This window comes from Vidua macroura, chromosome 4 (assembly GCF_024509145.1).
Source record: "Vidua macroura isolate BioBank_ID:100142 chromosome 4, ASM2450914v1, whole genome shotgun sequence".
Classification (NCBI taxonomy): Eukaryota; Metazoa; Chordata; class Aves; order Passeriformes; family Viduidae; genus Vidua; species Vidua macroura.
The window spans coordinates 64,649,783-64,673,836 of NC_071574.1; the positions used below are offsets into that span (position 1 = coordinate 64,649,783).

The 24,054-nt window shown below is 35.7% G+C and overlaps 1 protein-coding gene across 3 annotated transcripts in view; it reads right to left on the reverse strand.

Moving 5' to 3' along the window:
- GRK4 (G protein-coupled receptor kinase 4) overlaps positions 1 to 24,054 on the reverse strand; it is a 38,574-nt gene that overhangs the window by 11,845 nt on the left and 2,675 nt on the right. For 2 of the 3 annotated variants that reach the window (XM_053975573.1, XM_053975575.1), the window contains exons 2-11: positions 16,141 to 16,227; positions 15,370 to 15,482; positions 10,972 to 11,049; positions 9,837 to 9,937; positions 8,409 to 8,501; positions 7,018 to 7,081; positions 6,143 to 6,283; positions 3,684 to 3,874; positions 3,070 to 3,107; positions 451 to 540 (exon numbers count right to left, since the gene is read on the reverse strand). In XM_053975573.1, the coding sequence (XP_053831548.1) occupies positions 451 to 540; positions 3,070 to 3,107; positions 3,684 to 3,874; positions 6,143 to 6,283; positions 7,018 to 7,081; positions 8,409 to 8,501; positions 9,837 to 9,937; positions 10,972 to 11,049; positions 15,370 to 15,482; positions 16,141 to 16,227 (996 nt within the window). Of the gene's footprint in view, positions 1 to 450; positions 541 to 3,069; positions 3,108 to 3,683; positions 3,875 to 6,142; positions 6,284 to 7,017; positions 7,082 to 8,408; positions 8,502 to 9,836; positions 9,938 to 10,971; positions 11,050 to 15,369; positions 15,483 to 16,140; positions 16,228 to 17,389; positions 17,436 to 24,054 lie in introns of those variants that run through there. The other variant, XM_053975574.1, reaches the window with a different exon arrangement.

Genomic DNA, 24,054 nt, shown 5'->3' on the forward strand with positions numbered 1-24,054 from the left:
AGACATGTTTGTGTGACTCCTCTGTAGTTTGAAGAAATTTCAATTTCTACAGTAAGAACTCTGTTTATATTCAAGAGAAAAACTTAATTTCTTTAATGCTTAAAACTAGTATTCTTTAGAGAATGAAAAAAAACCCTGAGAATTAAGTTTTCCAAAGCATGGAAAGAAATGTATTGTCACAGTAATTTCTCTGTTTACCTGTGACCATAAATCTCTTTGAATCTCAGAAAAAAATTAGGTGCTTTCTTAAACTTCTGTCTAAAGCTGGAGTTTTCAGTTAAGTTTAAGATTATCAGTAGGCTTACAATTGAGTAACATCTACAAATGCATATTATAACCTTTCTTCTTCCCATAATATGTCTAGTAACTAATCCAGGTCCAAATCAGTTCTTATATTCACAGAAGCAAATTCTCTGGTAAAATGTAACTATCAAAGGATGCTTTACATACCCATGTAACCAACAGTCCCAACACGTCCTCGGACAGTTTCACCTTCTGGAATCTGCACAGCTAATCCAAGATCTGAAATCCTGATATGTCCTATTTATGTTAAAATAAAGTATACATAGTCAGCTAATTAATGAAGTAAAATAATGAAGTATTATCACTTTTAAAACAAAAAATTTCAATTGCATACCTCATAAAAAACCCCACTGCAAAGTATCAAAACATTCATACAGCCCTAAGTTTATTTAACTTAACTTGAAAAGAGTGCTTTATTCAGCTCCTCCTTAAAATTGTGAAGAAAGAGAGGCACAGATATAACTGATTTTCTGAGGATATAACTGATTTTCTCGTACAAAAATAATTTTACTCTTAAGCACTCTAATTCCTAGCTTTGGCATAGGCTGCTGTTCTTGGACAAATAGAAATGCTCATTTCAGATTCTGCATCTATGCATCAGACATTTGTGGTTTTCCATTCTGTATGCCCACCACAAGCACTTAGCTTTCTGACTTCTTAGTAAAACTTCAAAATTAACTTAATTTATTCCAAATGTGAGAAAACTGTAGCCTGTACTGAAAGAGCTTGTTTTCCTGTGATGAAGTACCCCAATAATGCCATACATGATTACTTGGAATTGCTATCCCCACTCCCACCCCAAACCAGGAGCAGCCCAGCCAATAACCTACTCAGAATTATTTGTATTGTAACATGTCAGTTCAATTCTGGGATTTCCTCTTCTCATGAATCACTCCTAAGTGGATAACAGCTTCTATTGCACTTTATCAGCCAAATGTCTCAAGCTGATGACATTCCCCTATCACACGTGGCCTTCAGAGCTGTACCTCTAACACAGAAATCATCTGGCAATGTCATGCACTGCTCAGTGGGATATCAGTCCAAGGAGGGCAATGGGAATAAACCCATCCCACTCTCCCTTACATTCCCATGGATATGCCCATTCTTTGTTGCATAGACTCATTAACTGTTTCAAGCACATTCAAGACATTTCAAGGCAAGAACTGTATCGACATTTTAATGTAAAAACACATAAGGTACTTTCTTAATAAAAATGTTAAAGTCTAGACAGAAGAATGGACAATCACATTTTCAATTCAATTTTAAAACAATTTTGTAGAAAGATTCATTGCCAAAAAGGAAAAAAAGAGCCAACTCCACACTTATTTCTAATACTGGTTATAAGGACAGGGATACTGTTGTTCACAGAAACATCACAGACTCACAGAATGATTCAGGCTGGAAGGGAGACTTCACAAGGTCTCTACTAAAACCTTCTGAGCAAGCAGGCAGCCCAAAGTGTCCAAGGTTTTTTAAATACTTATTTAGAAAGCCTCCAAGAGTGGACACTGAATCACCTCTCTGGGTAGCCCATTCCAATGCCCAATTAACCTTTCTGTATATATGCTGTGGCATTCAAAAAGCTCCACAGCATCAATATTAGTTTACAGCATATTAATTTCTTATGTACATGTGTACATTAGATAATCAGAGGATGGAGAGAGAGAGGAGAAAGTCAAGTACCACTCTATATAGTGGCTGGAAATAAGGTAATGCTTTGGAGTTGGAAATGCTATTTTAAATACATTCAGATTGCTCTTGTATTCCCTAACATCTGATGAACCCCTTTTCAAGTGCAAGATCTGAGCTCCTGAAGCGATTTTCTAATTAGTCTCCTGTGCTCTCTGGAACTAGATCAAAATATCCCTGGCAGACAGGAAGCATTCTAGTGCAGTCCTGCAAGGCTACAATTTTTCCTCAAAGAAGCCTTCAGCTTTTCCAAGACATTGCTGGAGAGAAAAATTAAAGAATGTATTTGATGTCTAGCAGAGCTTTAGCTCTTGAAAAGTGACTTCTCTCAAGCATCATCTTTTTTGAAATTTATCAGTCATAACATGCTGACTTTAAAAAAACCACTGTGCTAATGACTTCAAAAACAGTTTTTCCTCAACTAAAATGCTCAGCAGTTACAAGAACAAACTTGTAATATTCATCCACAGCTTAGAAGAAAATTCCTGCACATGTTCCACAGTCAATTTAAAAGATTCTGGTAATGACTTGCATACAAAGTCAATAAAGAGAATTAATTTGGCTTTTGACAAACAAAAGACTACAAATATTTCTTCATATTGTTTGTACTTCCTTGATTCCTTCCAGCCACATAAGCATCAGGGACCATCAGACTTCTTTAGTGAAATTTTAAAACAGAAATACTTCAGATTTCTTCTTACTGTCTAAACACTCTGGTTTACTAAGTAAAATTCTGCCCCCCCATCTAACAAATCATGTTTCCATAGTTGAAGAAAAGACAAACAAAACAAATCCATATAAAAATTTTAGTGATCCTAAATCAAGAAGAGGGGGAAAATGAGGAGCAAAAGGGAAAAAGTAGCCATTTGAAGGTAGAAAATCAACCCTTCAAACAAAATAATGGTTGACCTCCAAAGTTTTCCCCTGCTTTCTAAAAAGCAAGGCAGTATTTTCTTTGCTAAAGTAAGATTCATCAATGAGGTCTCTTTTATTATGAAGAAATCCCTTACATTTCTGTTTTGGTATAAATTAGAGATATAATTCCTGATTTCAAAATGAATTTTAATTTTTACTTACCACAGTCATCAAGAAGTATATTCTCAGGCTTCAAGTCTCTACAAATTAAATAACAGAAATGTGAATTAAACAAAGACAAAACTATTAGCCCTTAAGTGCAACAGATACAACAGAAGACTTCTTGGTTCTGACTGAAGCAATTTTTCCAGTTGCACCTATAAACAAAAAAAAGCTGTGAAGTTGATGGCCTATAATACAAATAATTTAACCAGAGAACTAGATCCACTGTCCCTGAACTCTTTAATCCTCTTTAATTTACATTAACATAACTACTTAATTTGCATTAACATAACAACTTAATTTACATTAACAAAGGCAACACAACACTAAAATCCTGATTTGCTTTGTAAATCATAGCTTAATTTCATTTTACAAACAAACACTGAATCAACTTTATACTGTTTTAAAATATATCAATCATCAAGACCTAAATCAACAGCAAGAAGACATGAGAGATATATTCCTAGGGATATGCCATGAAAAGGATAACTAAACAATTTTTTTTTATTATTTTCGTACAAAATTAAAATACAAACTTGTTTTAGTAGGAAAATATTAGTATGTTCAATGCTGAAGAGACAGGGAAAGTACGAGTAACTGTAGATGACACTCACCTGTAAACAATTCTCTCCCTTTGCAAATCCTCCAGACCACAGCAGAGTTCTGCAGCATAGAAAATAGCCCTTTCTTCATCAAAGCCAGGATTCCCCATGTTATATATGTGAAACTTCAGATCCCCTCCATTCATTATGGTTAATACTAAACACAGGGCATCTTTCGTCTCATATGTATAGGATAAACTAACCTAAAAACGGGCAGGGTGAGAACACAACCATTATTCATTCATAAACCCCAAAACAATTCACAGATCTTTTTTCCAATACAATCAACTTATGAATCCTTTTTCAAAGCAAAAAGAGCGAAACATGCAAGTGGAAAATCACTCTTGCAATGTACTGGAGGACACAAAGGATTTCAGACTAATGTGCCTGTGTACACAAACCATACACACAACACAAAAGCTTAGTGGCAGATCTATTTAGATACCCAGAAAACACAGTTATTGATGATGCCCCTCAGCTGCATGTTACCTGTTTTACTCTTTGTCCAAACAGCATGAGCATATTCCTTGTCTTACGACTATCTCAGGAATTATGCACTGCCAAACCATCTTCCTGAACTGTGAGACTCAAAATTGCCCTAGAGGAACTCAAATTATTTTAAATCAAATGTGTAGTTTCTATTCCCTACCCCTGTCTCCCCCTCAAGTAACTGCACATTTCCCTCATTTAGAACTTGCCAACAGTAAAGACTCAGTACAACTCCTTACAATATTTCTTCTCACTGTACTTGAAATGTGGAGCTGATAGGCAAGGACAAACACCTTTGTTTTAGGTAAAAGTTACCTTTTTTTTTAGGTAAAAGTTTTTAAAGTGCATTTTTAAAGTTTTAAACTAGACTTGTGAATCTAAAAAACCCCTCCCCATTTAACACAATGTAATATACCACAAATTTAACTGCTTAAGTTACAAATTCATTTTCAATAGAAAAGGCTATGCTATGCAGATTATCATCTGGAAGGATCTTCAAAATTACCTAACTTGTACTAAGAGCATATACATAGCTTACATTAGGTAAACTAGCTAGGTAAAAAAAAACAGCAAGGTTTTTTTTTGACTCAATAAATGTATTTTAAATGCAGTACAAGTAAATAATTGTTTTAATTCAGTAATAGATGCAAACTCTTCCTTCAGAAGTGCTAATACAATACTAAATAATAAAACTAAATAAATACAGAAATCAGCTACTCAAGGCACAGATCCCCATTTTGTGGCTTTTATCCACCTATTTATGACTGTACTTGTGACAGAGTTATCTGCCCACTTCAAAACTAGTATTACAGCAAATGCTAGAGCTAGATCTTCTCTATTGCATAAAAAGCCACCATTGGATAGTATGAGGAAAATAACTCATGCTCAATTTTATAAAGCAATTTCAAGTTCAACTTGGATCAGTTACTGATTTACAGCATTTACTTATGCTGAATAAAATGTTACTCAAAAATAGAAGTTTCACTGTTTTAGTTATTTATGGATAAATTTAGGTACTCTCTGGATTCAGTTTCAATCAATTTAAGCCCAGAAGCCTTGTGCAAAAATAACATAAGCACATTTATACAAAACTATAATTTACAATGTTTTAAAATATTAATGTATCTGGCCAGCAAGGTCTTCATTTTTATTGTAGCTGGCACTATTCTATAGTGGCTTTTTTAATACATAAAACTTATCAGAAAATACATATATACATATTTTACATACATATATTTATAAATAACTGTCACTATCCTCTGAAACAGGTACTTTTAAATCCTCTGAACAGCAATACAGAATTTATAAGTAAATGGATTTCAAACCAAAGCAAAATGCATTTGAAATTAACATTTAAATAGCATTCCAATTAAAAAGTAAACATTACCTGGGGAAAGTTTTACTTGGTATATCTTTGAACATTTTAACTTCTTTCACTGCTCTGTAATTAGAACTACTAACAGACCATAATTTACATAATAGCATCAGGTTTAGCTATTAAAACTAAGATTTCCATTACGTGGAAGTTCCATTAAAAAGTTAATTGTTTCACATCCAAGATACAGCTTTAAGTCTTGGTACACAGCAAAGCAATATAACCTGAATCAATACACTATTAAAATGTCATGTTTATCTTAAAATATATCAGCAACGGAGTAACAAATGCTATGAAAATACCTCAGGATATAAAAACTCAACTATTAAACAAAGGACAAAGATTCAGTGGCATCAGCATGCTGAAACACTGCCTAATGTTCTGGCTGTCAGAAATAAAGCAGGTGGACAAAAAAAATCCTTTTTTGGCACAGAACTATTCCCAATCACGCACAAAATGTATTTATTATTGTATTCAATCATTTCTCTCATGCACTCTCTAAATCAATTTTTAAAAAGTTTTGTGCCCACAAGCTCCTGGAAGAGACTGAAATGATGTAAACAAAACAAGATAAATTTCTGAAAGTAGATTTGAAGTAGATACTTACTACAAACCTACTATTCACTTTTTCTAGAATCCTTTTTTCATTTAGAGCCATTGATTCTCCTTTCCTCTTCTTTATTCTCTTTTTTTCTAGCTTTTTGCAAGCATACATTTTTCCTGTTGCCCGTACTTGGCAGGCACATACCTACAAAAAGAAGGATGATGTGTCAGAGATGCTTGAGGTTTTTTAGAATTTTTATTATAAAGAAGATTAAATTTAATTTTCTTTGCAAACTCTTTAATGCTGTCAAATTATGGTCTGTAAGTATCAATACAGAGCCTTCACTCATGAAACAACTTTAAAGGTTCACAAAAACTGTAAGAGAAGTAGAAAAAGTGATTATACAGAGGCAAACACATTTATTTTGGGGTTGAATAGTTTAGTAAAACTTTGGATCCCACTTGTTAGTGAAACAAGTGACTACAGTAACAGTGCTAAGTGTCCTAGTATGTGTTAAGGAGAAATATTCACATCACAATCAAACAGGAGAAACATAATGGTAATTTAGTAGCACTCTCCTTCCATATAGGGCTGTGGTTAAAATATGTACGGAGGCAGTTCAATAAATAACAAACAGAATTATTAAAATCTATAGATTTTAATTTAAAGGTCATGAATCTTCTACATAATTAGCAAATTCTAACTAAATTCTCATTTCCAAATGAAATTTCTAAAGAGAAGTGACTGTTTTCAGTCACTACAAGTTTTCTGCAGCTTTGTGCATGACCTACAATGCTTCAACACATTAAAACAGTTTGTATTGACAACAGCTTGCCAGGTGATGTGTCAAATGTAGATTGATAGACACAAGAGTTAAACAGATTTCCTTTTTTTTATCCTTTTAGAACTGCATTGCAGCAAGATACTTCTGTACTCACCTCTCCAAATCCACCTTTGCCTAGTACTCGGTAATGCCTAAATGTGTGTTTGGTTACTGGCTGCCTGATTAACAGAAAAAACAATTACTGCAACAGGAATTACAAATGTTAGTAATCCCTCCCCACCCCGAGGTCTGTCTTAATTTCCTCCTTTCTTTTCTAATATATTTCTGAGCAAATGTTGCCTTAACCTCATGTAGAAATACTATTATAAACTGAACTTCAAATGAAAGGGGTGCTCTGCTGAGAAACGTGGGCTCCCTCATGTGGTCACCAGGCACTGCCAATAGCAGGAAGAAAAGCTGGTCAGGTCGGCCCTTTGCTGCCCACAGTTCGAGCCCGTGTTCTCAGCACAGGCCATTCTCACCTCCTGCTGCCTCCCTTAACCGACTCGCTGACATGCAGACTGCATTTCAATGGGATTATGCTTTCAGTGTGGCATTTAAAAGGTAAACCATTTCTGATTTCACTTTGTTTTTTACTAAAGAAAGAGTTGTTCAAGAGCCAAATTGTTAGGGTATTGATGCAGAGGAGGAACAGATAACTAGAGGCAGTAGAGCTGTTGATCCCTCTATGCTAAAACTCTCCTAAATGAGTCAGAGAAGGGCTATTACAAGGCAGTGGGTTTTCCTGTGTTTGCTTTAAATGAGCACTCGCTGTTACTGTAGCTTTGTTCTCAGGACAACAGTGGAGGTTCATTTAGTAAAAAATTTGAGTAACTTCCCTAGTTTTCTCTACTGGCTATTGCAACCAGTTCAGTAAAATAAAGACATGGGATAATTGGAATTTACAATAAAATCAGTGCTCAAGAACCTTAATGTTTGAATATGCGATCACCATACCCAGAGGGCTGAATTTGAATCAATTTGTAACAATTTCAGCTTTCTGAAAGAGTCTGGACACTCACCTAGTATTGATTTGAAAGTCCAAATGAGATTCTGATACATGTATGCAAATCTTGCTATCTTGTAATTACTAGATCTGTATCTGTACAACCCTAAAAAAAACTAGTAGTTATCCATTACCCAGTGGGTTATAATACTAGATTAATCTGTTTATTAACCACTAACTAGAAGTTTGAAACTAAAGGGTGATAGTATTCCCAAGAAAGATTGGTACTGCACACTTGACAGCCAAACACTTCTGAATTTGCATTTACCCAATACCACTTAAAGACTTAAAGATTTACCACTTAAAGGCTATGGTTCCATTGGAGTATTAGTTCTCCTGCTGTCCATCAACATCATCCTTTACATCTTGTCTTTCAGATCATAATTTCTTAGACAGGCAGTCTCATTTAGCATTCAGCTCTACAGCATTTCCAGCATAAAAATCAAAATTTGCCATAAAACAAAGCTAAATTATAATGCAAACATTATAAATAAACTTACTTTTCCAGCCATTTCCACTGTAAGAAACGGGAAAAATACACACTCTCCTGGTAAGCTTCAAAAGGTCTTTTGCTTAGGTATTCATGGACAATTCTAGCAGGAAAATAAAGAGAAAAATAAAATCCATCTTATTCTGGAAAAGACTGTTGAAGCAGGAGGTGCTATCAATCTACAGACATATATTTAAACTTATCAATGAAGCTGTAAGCCGAAAAAACATTGCCAGTGTGCTCTACAATGGTTTTTACCTAAGTGTCTCACAAAGTGAGTGCCTGCTACAGAAAACTTCCTGTCAAAACACTTGTGAAGGCCAAACTACTGCTGCTTATAGGAACTAGATACTTTGACCTCTGCATTTTTATTGTCGTCAACATCTTAAACATCAGCTTCTCAGCAGCTTTTTATGCATGTATGACCCTGCAAATATGACCTCTGAAAGTATCTACAGGGTTTCATGCATTCTTTGGAGACTGGTAAATAATTTTTTTTCTAGGATTTGAAATTGAAGTACTAAACACTTATCTAAACCTTGAACACCAAGCACCTTATCATTCCCTTAGAAGCAACACACCAAGATGGAGGTGGGAGGGAAACAAGTAATTCAAACTGTTCTCAGGTATTTATTGGACAAGGGAAAGGGGATGACCTACATGAGACACTCCATTTGAGACATGTTTTATGAGGTGTTCTCACACAGCCCTTTCAATCTTATAATCTCAACTTGTTACAAAGCATGCTTATTTCTGTTGCCAAGGAGATGACCCAAGCAGTGACAAAACCTGTAGTCATCCTTCAGACATGATCAAGCATGCCTTGAAGAACCAGAAATATTAGAAACATAAAGGCTTTAGAAAGACATGTAACACTCATAAACATGTACCATCCCTCCAAGACAAGCCTCCCCTGCTACTACTGTGTGAAATATCACTCCATGCCTGCAGAACAAAACCAAGTTGTATTGTTATGTCTAAACTATCACAAGTGATCCTCAAATCAGCCATCTTAATGGCATATAAGTGTTAGCCTCTGTTTTCAAGAACCTAAAATGTCTAAAGTTGTTCAGAAACCTTTCAAGCTTCAACTTTTAACTTCATATTTTTCTGAGTACCTTCATAATGGAAGAGAGTCTCTCAAAAAGTAAGAATACAATAAAGAGAAATACCATTTATCTTACAGAATTCTTGGTGTCAGACAACAGTGTGATTTTATGCAAAAGTAGCATTAAAGAAAAAGCTCTGCAAAAGTTGAACATCTAAATCACATCTGAAGGAAACCTAGACCTCTAATAAATCTGTTCCAAGTTTCTTACTTTACTCATTTCAGGGACTCAGTACTTCTGGGTATAACAACTTCATATTTCACTTTCCTTAGAAAGACACAAATTACTCTTGTAATTCTCAAACTTAGCACTAGGCATTTTTAACTTACCTAGTACAGTCCATGAAAAGATCCTTAGAAGGGTTCTTTTCCAGTCTTGCTTTACATTCATTCACTGTTTCCTGAGGTATTTCTGGCAAGTGTGCTGCAGACTTCACATAATAAGAAAGGAAAGCAACAATGAAAGCATGTAAATCGATAGAAAAACTAAAGGTTTTGTATTCAAAGATAAATTAAAGTTTTTAATATGGTTAAAGGAAAGGAACAGTTTGACTAAAGAGAAAATCAAGAAAGTTGTATTTGAGTGAAATTTTTATTTATTTCCTGTTACAGAAAAATACATTGGAAGTTATTTCAGTTATTTACTATTTCAGTATCTGGGGGAATAAACTTGGCAATAAGTCAAAATTATTTTTCTTTCCATAAGTCTACCACCAAAAAAGCAAGTCATCTCTTTGGCTTGGTAGGATGGAAAGAAGGAGAAAGAAACACAAACACAGGCTGGGAAACTATTTTAAACCAGATCAAAGAAACCTGGGTTTTTTTGAAAAATGTACGTGAATTATGGTAGTCCCAAAGAAATTGTCAAAAACATGTGCAAATTTAGATTCTATCTGCTTTTAAGGCATCTTCAAGGCCTTTTGTATAAGATGACCAAAGCAAGAGAAGCAGAAGGAGCATCTATTCATAAAAAGCAAACATCTAATTATATATCCACAGAAAAGTTTCCACTGGATACAAAAAAAAAAGACACTTGATAAACACAAAAAATCAGCTATTAATGATATTACTATGAAAAACTGAAAGTAACAGAATGCTTCAGAAGAAAACAGCATTTCATTTTGTGAAAACCTGCAGCAACTCTGACAATTTACAGCAAACTAGGCCACAAGTCTAAAAGACTTCAGACTACGATATCCTGAGTTAATTTGTTTTTAAGTTTTCTGTAGGTGTTAAACGGACAATAAGTTGTAACTGTAGTAGTTATATAAAAGCAGAGATCAGTCAAGGTTTCTGCTCAAGTTGATTGAGCAGAATTTTAGAAGACAGCACACCTCTCAGAAAGACAAAAATGGGATCAATGAAGTCTGAAAGTCAATTTACTAAAAACAATGCAACCACTTAGATCTGTCTATTTAGCTGACACTTACAAAGCACTTGAGGAAATCTTTTGCAATAAATTTACCCCATTAGTGAAGTAGGTCTCTAAAACTTTGAGGCCACAGTCTATGCGCTTTTCATCTGAAGATACCTCATATTCTGCCTAGAGGAATGGAATTGGAAATTACATTATGTTCAGAGTCACTTGGCATCTTTTACATGATGATAGGTAAATTTTATCATGAATAACACAATACTCTTAATATGACAGTAGGCTATATAGTGAAACATGCATGAAGAACAGTCCTAAGGAATAAAACAAAGCATATGGAATGCAATCTTTGGAAAATATATACAAAACCTAACAATTAGTCTAAATGCAATTACAGTAACTACATCCTAGAGGTTAAACTAGATCAATTACAATGAAATTGTATACATGTAGTATTGTAGGACAGAATGACCCAGATGGAAAATAATCAGGAGTACAATAATTAGCTTTTTCTTCACTGTACTTTTTTCCCTTCATGTGTTATTCTTTGCTTCAGTTTTGGGTAAGACCAGGATAAAACTACTTTCTACAAGCTTATAAATGAGATCTAAATCAAACCCTACACCATTCTTTGAAAAAATAAAATTGACTGGATACAAATTCTGAAAGTTTTTGACTTAGTAACATCTGGTACTGAGATGAATCAAAAGAGAATTATGTAACACAGTGCATTTTGCAGATAAACTGGCAGCTGAACAGAGCTCCAGAAGTAGCTACTTATGGAAAAAAAAACCACAACCAGCAAATCACCTCACAGATACTATTACTGAAAAACTCCAAGAACTACTTACTATTAATAATTTTATGGAATAATCTAGAAGCAGACATCAGAAGTTACAAGATTTAAAGACAACCCAAAATCTGGGGAAAGATGAATTAGAAAAGAGCAATCTCAAACAGCAACCTGTATTAGGTTTGTTAGCTGGGCCAACTCAATCAAAGCTCATTTCATATTTCAGGATGCAAATTCATGCACTTAGGAACAAAGAATACATGGCAGACTTCCAGAATGGAGGACTGTATCAAACAACAGTTGGTCATATTGGGACAACAATCATTAGAAACCTCATTGGAAATTACAAGCAATTGATTTCATCAGAAGTTATTTACCTTTATAAAGAAAACGAGAACATTAAAAAATAACAGTCTAAGAATCAAACACACACACAAATACAGAAATAACGGAATTCCTGATTTCCAGTTCTGCCATCAATGACAACTCATCAACACTGACTCAAGTCATCACTACTAAGTCATCAACATCTTTTTCTACTGAGACATGATGGTATCACCCACTTCAGCATGCTACTCAAATCCATCAATCCAAATGCAAGCCATAATTTCTGCTGTTCAATTCCACAACAAAAAGTCTAATGGTCAGGAATTCTTCTGCAACTGCTAATTAATCTGAGCAAGTCAGAAAAATTTATCAACCTAAAGTTTAGCAGTGTGCTTAGCACCTTTAACACTAATTTAATACAATTAGGCATACTGTTTTAAGTGGATAGTGTAGTTTAAAAGGAAGTTTGAGAGGTGGCCTTTCCAAATAATTCTGTTACTTACAGGGAAGTTTGAACTGCCACTTATTCCTTTTCATATGTGAGTAACCCCATCCCTAGCTAGTGAAATGAGTCACTAGATTGGATAACTAATTCCTCACTTTAACTTCTGTCACTTACATTCAATTATTTCACAACTCTTCTTTCTGTAAAGCCAAGCTGACTCCAGACTTTTAGGTCACGCCTTCCCAAGAATTGGACCTCACCAGACTCAGCATTCAGTACAGGTAGACAGCCCATTATTGGTACTACCTTGATTTTGGACTCCTGAAATAATCACACTGCTGAAATCACATTGCTTCATGTAAAAGAGTCAGAAAACTCTATTAACTAAGATGCAAGGTTTTTAAGGCTATGACATTTCATTTTGGGAATTGTTTTCCCAAAAGAGTAAGTCAAAAATTTCTTTAACATTTTAAAAAGCTAAACTTGACAAAAACCAAGGTAAAAAGCACACAGCCTCAGCTTTTGCTTCCTGTATTGCCTTACAAAGAATACCAACCAAAAAAAACCCTCAACCCCTAAAAGAACAAGCTTGCTGAAATCTGGTGCCAAAGTCCACAAAGGGAATCAGCCTAACTCAGGAACCATCTATAAGAGATAGTAGGTATTTTATCTCACATCCTTGATCAAGATAGGATGTTAGTTTCAGATCATGAGAGTCACCAAAGGCTATCTTGTTCCAATGATTCCCAAGAATAATTTTTCACCCTGATTTTTCAAATAGAAGTTAAAATAACAAATACAAAAAAGTAAATTGTGAAACCATCCCTTACATCAGATTATTTCAGCTATGCCAGTCTTTGTTAATTCACAGAAGTGTTGAAATTCACACAACATTATAGGTTGCATATTTCAAATTTTTCAGTTAGTGAAAAACAGTTACTTCTTAGAGACAGTTTTACCTGAAAATGATATATATAGAGCAAGGACACACCTGCCTTACAGTCATGCCTAAGATTCATTCTCCTTTGTGCTGCCAAAGACTCTGCTACTCCTTATCTAAGATACAAGGATTAAAATGTGTGCAGAAGTTATAACCATTAAGGATAAATCCCCAGTTGTCAGTGCATGGCACTCATTAAGCTATAAGGTTTATATTCACGTCAGGAATGAAAGCTCCACTGATCTGGATTTCCATTCAATCCAGTCAGTCTCCAAACTAGTCTCTGGAATTTGGTGCTCAAACAGCTCCTGGGAGTCACAAAAGTGAAACACACCTGGGGAGTAAGCCCAATTGCACACAGATTCATTGACAAATATAAACAATTCCACCTATTTGACACTGAAATTCCTTTTTAGCTGCCTCAGTTTTTATTACCAAAGGGGAAGGAAGATACTGTGGAATAGGAGGCACAGCAATAATCCCATGAACATTCCTTACACCCTGTCTCTTCCAGAGCCATCTTGCATTCCAATATTGTAGTTTGGGATGCATGCAAGCAGCAGCACTACCCTACTTCTGTCTTCTTTGGTCATTTGCTCTCTGCACGTAAGAACAAAAATGACTGGAATGAGAAAATCTGTTCTTTTACCAGCAATCTCAGTTTGAGACTGTATCTTATTGCTCTTGGATTAACTGTGAGGGACAAAGAATCAAAAGCTCTGAGCTGTTCTCCTCTCTTCTTAAGGGCTGTTTTGTGCCTGCCTAATCTCCTCATTACTTTCCCCCTCCCCAAGAGGGTTTTGGGCTGAGAATTTTTAGCAAAATATAGCTGTGGGCACACTTCCTTCCTCTCTTGTTCTTCAGCATTAGATATCAAGATGTAAATATATCAAGACCTTTTCCCTTAGTCTCAAAAAAATTGTTTTTTTCTCCTTCCATAGATGGTTCTCTAAATTTCCATCTCCATTATATAGTTTTTAATTAGCACATGCTGTGTAGCCTAGGGCTTTCATGCAAGTTGCAACAATTTTAAGTCTATGTTTATAACATTTTGAAGCCTGAGTATAGCAAGTAATATTCATAATACAGACATCCTTTCAGGCTCTAGAAGCCAAGCAGCACGTCTTCCTAAAATTGCTTCTCTCTTTCCCATCATGCCCATTTCTGTAGCTCTGACCATACCAAGATGGCAGACTTCATAGTAAACACTAAACATTTTCCTTTAAGTAACAGAGATGGTTTTTTGACATCCATCAGAAGTTACAGCTTTACAGTCAGCAAAGACTATGTTTTCACACTCTGTTTTCAAGTACACAGCATTAGGAAGCAGAGGTGTACAGAGAAAATTAATGAAATGGTTGTGTCTTAAACAAGCAGGCAGCTAAACCCCACACATGCGCTCACTCACTTCCCCCACTAATAACCAGAAGGTCAGAAGTGAGAAATCTTGCAGCTTGAAACAAAGGCAGTTTGATAAAGCAAAGCTGCAGGTACAAGCAAAGCAAAGAAGGAAATTGACTCATTTCTTCCCATTGGTAGGGAGATATTTGGCCATTCCCAGGAAAGCAGGGCTTCATTCTCATGTATAACAGCTAGCTGGCAAATTGTAACTTCCCCCCCCCCTCCTCTTTTTTTCCCCCAGCTTTTATTGCTGAGCACAGCAACATATGGTATGGGATATTCTTTGGGCTCAGCTGTCCTGGCAGTGTCCACTCTCAACTTCTTGCACCATCAGCCTCCTCACTTTTAGGGCAGCATGAGGAAAACAAAGGCTTTAACACTGTGTAATCACTGTTCAGCAAGAACTAAAACATCCTTGTTACCAACATTATCTTGGTCTAAAATCCAAAATAATAGCACTAAATGAGCTACAATGAAGAAAATTAACTCTATCTCAGCAAAACCAGCACAAAAATGAAATATTTACATACAAGAATATATAAGACACTGCCTACTTATAGCCATCATCCATTTCTCACTACTTACCACTGCATCCAGAAATTCAATGCATCTTTTCAAATCTGGTCTGGAATCACAGAACTGTCTGAAGAGAAGTCTTCCTATCGGCTGTTTGTCACAAAGCTGGTTATAGTCTCTTTCTGGGAAAAAAGATAAATAATTTTAAAAATTTTTATTTTTGTAGTAGGATGGTCATTACTCCTATTTGAGGTCAGAAAAACATCATTCAAACATGAAGATTTTACATTAACATATTTATCAAAGATACCATAAATATGCAATGATTCCAAAAAATAGTGAAACACTCGTCAGTCACATCTGTGTTCTACTGACCATCCCATTTACTAAAAACACACTGAATTAGATGCTTAAGGTTAATTTAGGTTAGGGTGCAAAAAGCAATCATACTGTGAAACAGCAATACCAAAGCAAACAAGGTTGTTTGGAAAGAGGGAATACAAGATAATAACAGAAAATGTTAAAAAAAATTATTACAAGGCATGAAGGAAAAGGGTAAAATATATTACCATCAATTTATAATGTGATTCCTTTTTCTAATTCAAGGCTTTATAAATCTATTCTTTAGGAACAGTTTCCTTTAACAAACAAGGAACTGTGATACACTTTTTATCTTCTCATAAATTTTACTTTCTCATAAGTTATCCATCATATTACAAGTTTAATAGCTTGTTTTTTGCAATTTAGCATTTAGAAGCAAGATAGAAACCTTTCCATTAACAGCACCAAACTCTTATCCTTCCCTCTCAAAGGAGAGTTTTTATTGTCAGGGACACTCACCGATGGAGCACCGAATACCCTCACAGTGGCTGACAGGGGGCAACTTCAGCATCTCTTTCCATTTTTTACTACGCCCACTCCGTTTGCCTAGAAGAAAATATGAATAATGTAAAACACAATACTGTGTCAGAGTAAAGTTGAACATAACATTAGTAGCATAAAATTAGGTCAGTTCTACACAGATGCGTCAGACTACTTCTCGTGTCTAGAAGTAATCCATCTAGAAGGATATCCAAACCAATAACAAATGTGATACAAAAGAAATTTAATCCATTTTTTTCATGTTTCATGTAAAGTCTTTTCCAAGACAAATATTTCTCATTTTGGCTGTGTATGTAGAATATCTCTCCAGAGAAAAGACAAATAGCTAGGTATTTTGAAAATCACAAACAAAACTGGAACATCAAAGATGGAACAAAAAAACTTTTGAGAATTACCTCTCAACCATGGTAAAGAATGGAAGAAAAAGTTGAGTAACAAAATACCAAGAACAAAATTCTTAAACACATTTTTCAATAATAAAGTTGTACATAAATATTCATTTTTTAAGGGCAGTAATAGCAGTAAGAGTAGATCCACTAATAAATGTGAGGGCACAGCTCAAATACACACTATTTACTCTAGATCATACAAGGATACCAGGAGAACTTAGTTGTTGTAAAATTTAGATATTTTCCATGCTTCAGATTTCACAGCACTGGTGTTGAATTAGTATTGATTTTTAAAAACTACCACAATGTTTTTCTCAGTTTCTAAAAAATATATCTGTGCTACATTTTCTATGTTACATTGGTCTTTCAGCACATTACCTTGGCCAATTTCATTTACAGAAGACATGCATACTTATCAAAAAAGCAGAGCTAGACAGAACATATGCACACTTTCAGATCCAAAACATTTCTGTGTTTGAAGAGTAATTTAGTGCTGTAAAACACTTTAAAAGATTTTACTAAGGTATATCACCAGATGCATTTCCACATGACAGAGCAGCAGCAAATCTGCACAGAAGCTTTCTCACCGTAACAAAGCAGTATGTACTGCTAACCACAATGGGAGAAAAAGGAAGGGAGTTACCCAGTGTAACCTGAATAGAAACTAAGAAGCAAAGGGTACCAAACTCTTTCAGAAGTAAATCGTTAGGGTGAAAGGAACTAACATCTTCAGAATAACAAAATATGTATTTTTAAATCCCCTCTTTACTCAAACATACAGCTTCTTGAACCATTACACCAGTCCCAGCTTAGTGTACCTTGGTTCATACCAAATTTACATGATCCTTGCTAACAGGAATATTGACATCTTACTGTACTGCTGCAACAAAACATTCTCAACTCTAGTATCCCTAGAAAGGTAAAAAAATAAGGAATTAAACACCTATAAACGTTGGCTTGTGGACATTCTTTGAACTGACACCTACTCTCTAAAACAACGCAAACTTCTTCTGCACTTCATTCTCTAATAATCACTTTGCAGGTTATTTGCCTTCCATAAAGTTTTAGAACACAAAATATGGAATCTACTTCCCATCCCATATTTCAAGCAGTACCAGAGCTAACAATCAGGCTGTAATTACCAGCATCATTAAAACAAACTGTGACTATTTTAACAAAATTTTTTTGATCTTAAAAAGAACTTGAATATATGCTTGAAGAAAATCAAATCACACAAAACATAAAGCCCTTCTAACAGAACTGAACACAAAGACAATCAAGGAATATTAACATAGATTGTCTATACACATACATTGAACAAGGCCTGTGTATAGATTATGTGATCATGAAAAACAATGGATAGAAGTATCAGGTTTAGCCATGTAATACTAAGGTGCAAGGTCCACAGAAGTTAAACTTCTTCTGTTAGAAACTGCCCAGAAAGACTCAATTGTGCATGACACCATACAATCAGTACTGATCAAGAACGATAAACCAAACCCAAATTCATATCACAATGCTGTATGGAAAATATACAATGAACTGTGATATATATCAAGAATATATCAAGAATACCATGTTCTGAAGCACTGTCAAAGAAAAAACCCAACCCATCCCAACCCCAAAAAAAGGAGAGGATAGCTAGTGCATTTTACTTCAAGTCCAACACAAAAAGGGCTGTATTTTGCCCAAATATTTGGCCAGTTACTTATGATGTGACCATTATGAACTTCATTTTGCAAAAAGAGAACACATGCTAGAATGCGACTGAATTCACCATGCTACAGAAGTCAATAAAGCCTACATATAATTAATTTATTAATGATACACAAGAATCAAGTGCTTAGCAGTATCAACTAAATCAATGTGCTCTCACTTTTCTCTGAACTGAATGTTCTTGTATTTACAGCAAATGCAACTGTAAAAGTCTGTAGGTCCCAGTAAAGTAAAGAGCCATTTCTGGTAAAAGTTATGGCAGGAGGCCAATTTGTTTGTCACATTATTCCCTAATTGCAAAATGCTTTTCCATTTCTGAGGCAGTTTAAAAGAAGTATCAAATTAAATTATAACACTTGTGGTTTGAAAGTGTCTTAATATTGATTTCAGAGCTTCTATTCTAAATCTCATTCTAAAACACTTCAGATAAAATTCTTCCAGAAAGACCAAGAGCTCACTTTCCAAGAGCAGAGCCAGAAAGCCATTAGGTTAAGGTGCTTTCTGGTTGACCTCTGTGGCTCAGATGAATTACTGCCTTTGCCTCTTCCAGGAGGAATCATGGCTAAGAGCAATGGCCAGCTTGAAGCGAACTCATCTTGTACAAAGAGAAGGGTGGATGCAGCAATACACCATTACAGTGAGGAGAAACTTCAATTGCTTTTTCAGGTACACAAGAACCTTACCTTTTCCTTCTCCCCAGATTACTTCTTAGAGTTACAATTTCAACATTTAATTTTTTCCCCATTTTTGCTTCCTAAAAAGATATATACTAAATTCAGATAGATCACTACACTAGAATATGGTATGGGCAAAATGTTTAGATGTTTTATTTCAAAAAAAATTTTTTTAACCTTCAGAGAAATATTTGAAAAATATATGTAAGGCAATGCAGTTGGCTTATTCATCAGTAAAACCACAACTAGTTGCAAAAAATGAAATTGCTGTGGCCACAACCTGTGTCAAGAAATAAGAATATGTTTTAAGTGCTCAGATGCACTTCTCAGCCACAGAGATCTTCCCTGCAGACCTGATCTGCAGACTGACTTTCATTTCACTGAGCACAATGTTCACCAAACATCATTAAATCAGTTTTCCTTGAGACAATGAATTTCGATTCTGTCATGCAGAATCCTTCTTTACTGGCTCCTACACTGACACTGAGATTCTGGCATAGAATTTTTTGGGGACCCCTGTGCCCCAGCTCTCCTGCCTGTGCAGGGCAAGCACCATGTATCTGAGGCTGAGAAGCACTGGGAGGCTGAGCAGCACACAGCTCTGTAGCACTGGGGTGCACGATTGCTACAACTTCATTCTTGCAAAACTGATTCCACAAACCAGATTGTCAGATACCAGCTGAGAAATTCACACTAGACCACACCCAGATAAACTCTGAATGCCTAAGACTGCAACAAGATGACAACCTACAGCACACCTTTAGTGTACAAATCAAATCAACTGGTTCAAGGAAAAATGCAAAACAATTGATGCAGGAGCTCTACATCATCTACACACAGATACATGAAAATAAGCTGAGTACATACACTGCCTTAAAATATGTCTTTCCCACAGCAAAGGCAGTTGCAGGCAAGTTTCCTAATAGATTTAAAATTCACGTGAATTCAAATCTTCTCCTAGTTCCAGACACATTTTTCTTCAAACTACTCACAATAAGGATTAAAATCTTTCACTAAAAAAAAAATCAAAACATTCCTGTCTAACTGTGACCTTATGCTATACAGGCATTTATAGACACTGCCCATTGAGTAAGAAATTTTGCTTTTATGTCCCTATTGGGCAAAATCCACCTTCAAGAAACAAAACAATGTGGAATTAATACCTCAGCTCCTCAGATCAGACCATAACACTGGAATAGCACCAAGTTCAAACTAGAAGACAAGCTCACACATAACATCACTTGAGGAAGGTTATCATGCTTCCAGTTCTAGAGACAGCTCATAAGGTACTGATGCGGGGGTTCACAACAACTTTCTCCATTCTGCAGGTCAGATGTACTTTTTGACAAAATACAACTTGCATCACGTTGTATTTTGACAAAATACAAGCTTGTATCAACTCAAGCCTGGCCATAGCTTAACAACTACATTAAACAGAGTGGCAACACTTTTCTTTGCCAAAAGGGTTTTTTTTGGGTGGGTTTGTTGTTGTTGTTGTTGTTTTTGTTTCCCTTCCAGACATATGATAAATACAATCTGGCTGGTTCTCAGTAAACTTATGAGAATCACCTGGCTGAAAATTCAGGTTTTGGCAGAAAGTTAGCACCTAACTCACCAGCATTACAAAGGCCAAGGTACTTCTGAATGCAAACAGAAGAAAAAATGCAAGTAGTACAATAAATAAACAAAATATATCTATAGATTACAGATCATTACAGCATTTATAAGATAATAGTTCTCACATTCCTGGATTCAAGTACATGGAGTTGAACTCCAGCAAAGTAATACTCGAGTGCTCTTGCTCATCTGACTGTCAGGCAGTAACACAGCAGGCAGTTAAAAGCCCAGCTCTCCCCGTGAACATTTGTGCCGTTTGTTTACGTGCACAATCATTTATTGTTCCCACAGCTAACACCACTCGAACAACTGGTTCTTCACATGGGCTCTCTATCTAGCTCCAGCGATCATGTGCACTCGTAGGAATGCCAGAGCACGCCCTCTGCGCAGCCTCTGCGCTTCACCAATGAGGTGTGCAATGGAAAGCTTGTATCAACTCTAATAAATGTTAAGACGACTTACATTTACTTATCTGTTCTCGAAGTCAAACATTGTAACATCTCTGGATACATTTCCAGAGGTCTATAACCAGCCAATGAACAGGGTTTACAAAGGGAAAAAAAAACCACCCAGAATGATGCGATTTTACAGTCAACAAACAAGGAATGTTTTAGCATTTCAGTACACTTAAGAGTGCAACAGATAATACAGAAATAACATTCCTTTAAGCTGATCGTGAAACCTCTATTGTAATTGCCACATTTGAAATAAGCAAAGCAGCAGCGTGTATCAATTACTAGACCTCTCATGTTGTGTTTATTTAGTAAATGTAATTATTTAAGATTCCAACTTGCCCACATGCATTCTCCTTACAGTTCATTAAATAAAGGACAAAAAGGCAGGCATTGTGCATAATTCTGTACAAACACAGGAAGACATGTTTCCTGCCACAATGAGTTTACAGCAATTTAAAGCACAATGCAATAAGAGTGCAATAGAACATAGGAGGCAAACGAGGGAAGAACTGACAACAATTGAAAGCAATTACAAAAACTCTGAGCACTCTAATGTTAAAATTCGTATTTGCTGCTGGTAGACTTTCTGGGTATCAGTGTGCCTTGCCTTACCACTTGTCCTACCCCTGAAATAATGAAAGAATTCAGTTCAGTTCAATACCCAAACTGATCTGAGCAATCTCCATAGAATTATCTTCCTAGTTACAAACACACACAAAATAGGATACCTTCCCTGTATCATCAACAGTATACTGAAGTATTACCTCATACTGCAAGTAAAAGTAGGATTTATTTTGCTTCCAGAATTATTTCAATTGCTTTCAAGCCCAGACAGATAAAACTCACTATTTGAGTGGACTGCTTATTTTCTGTGAAGAATAAATACATCATTAAGATAATTATTCTGAAACAAGTATCTTACAGGATTCACTTAAGCCAAACTGTGATCATACTCTGCTACTTAAAGGTTCCTTCCTTCTAAATCCATCCTTGGACTGCACTTAGCAATTATCAAATCTGCAGGAGCTTACTGATTCATCTGAACACCAATTTTGGGAAGAAAACCCCAAACCCAAAACACCCAGCAACATAAGGAAAAAAACCACCTCAAAAACCCATATACCCTAGATTGGTTCATGGATCCAGCTGGAAACTACCTCACCCATTCTGCAACCACAGGCTAGAACCATATAACCAAGAGCCAGGGGGGAATTTATTTGAGGCATGACCTTAATTTAGCCAAAAACAATGATAATATCAGAGGATATTCTATGCCTAACAGCAGATCCAATTCTCATTCCCAAACTGCTCCTGCCATAGCAATATAAATGAATTTTAAAGTGGATGCAAATGGACCAGGTATGTTTAAAAAGTTCTCTTGGCATAGATCCTCACCTGGATCTGCCACTGACTTCAAAGGAACAATGCATCTACCCTTTGGGTGTATTTTTTGAGACTATTACTTTAGGCAATGAAAAAAGACTCCTAAGCAGTTTAAAACATACAGGGATTAATTTCTTTCCTTCCCAACATCACAGACTGTGTGGGATGCTGAAAAGAATTTGGGGCTTACATATATTCAAAGGATTTACTGAGAGTGACTGAAATAAAAACATAAGATATGAATATAAAGAGAAAAGTGAACATAAAATAAAAATTGGAGGTGGAACTCTTGTTTTTCAGAAAAACTTTGTTTATATTTATTATTTCTCTCCATTTGTGGGACAAATTCTTCAACGTCCTTCAAGTAAAACTAATTTCAAATATTTTTCTGCTGGGGAAAAAAATGAATGTGTTAATTTCTCCGTTCTTGTACACAACTAGAAAACATATTGTTGTACATTACTCTTTCACACAAATCTGAGTAAGGAGAACATGGACTATCTGGTGTGAAAGCTTGCAATCTCAGTTCATACATCACTATCACTTAACACTTACGTGGTTTTGTACCTCAGTTCCTGCACTTCAGCACTCATAACATCAACTCTGAGTTTGCTTCATAATCTCTTGTTTTTCTACTGAGTCACCTCTGCTTGTTCCTCCATTGGGTTCACCTTAAGAGGAAGTTTTCCCCTTTTTCTTTCCCACATACAGGTTTCTCTCAAGAAGTAGTGTATCACAAGAGGAAAGAGTAAGACTGACACAGAGGGCCACTTAACCCTCAGGCACCCGCCCAGGCAACTGGGACAGGGAATCACAAAACACCTTGCACTGCAGTTTTCCTCTGAAGGCAAATCCCTCCATGGACAGGCCAGCTTTTTGCACAAGCAGGTCAACTGAAAAACTGGACAAGGAAAGAAAAACTCCCAGTACAGCCCCTGACTCCTAAGTCTTTCATCCATGGAGTACCAAAGAGTACTTTGTGCCATCATAACATCTCCTAGTTGTAGGTACATTCAAGAATCATATATTATGTTATCACTGACACCCACATGTGCAAAGAACTGGCATTTGATTATTTACCAAGTGGCTTTAAAAGAGGATAAGGAATCCTGATGGCTTCCCTTCTTATCATAAAGAAATGTTGCAGTTGCTACAGAGACATTACAAGTCTTTAATGAAAAGAGATAGGCTTCTATTAAAATGGTGTTTTATTAAAAACTATGAAGATCCTCTTAGAGACAAAGTTTTGATGCTGGGGGAAAGCTGAGGTTTTGTATTACCTGAAAAATGGAATTAGTAAACTCCTATAAACAGATGTTATCCTCACACAAATTGAATTAGAAGATTCACACCTCTAATGAAACAAGCCAACAGTAAGACTGAGTGAGCAGGTAGATAGTCTAGAAACAGAAAGCAATAGCACTTCATTTTTTATTGTATAGGAGAAGAAAGTAACAAGAAGAGATTCATTTTGAGTTCCTTGCTCTCTAATAACATAGATCAAATTTACTTTCTATGTATCAAATCAGATTTAAATGGTAGACATGAACCTTGCTGTTCAAGGTCTGCTGATTCTGCATACCTATAAATGTAAAACCCAAATGATATTCACATCCTATCAACATTCACATCCAGAAG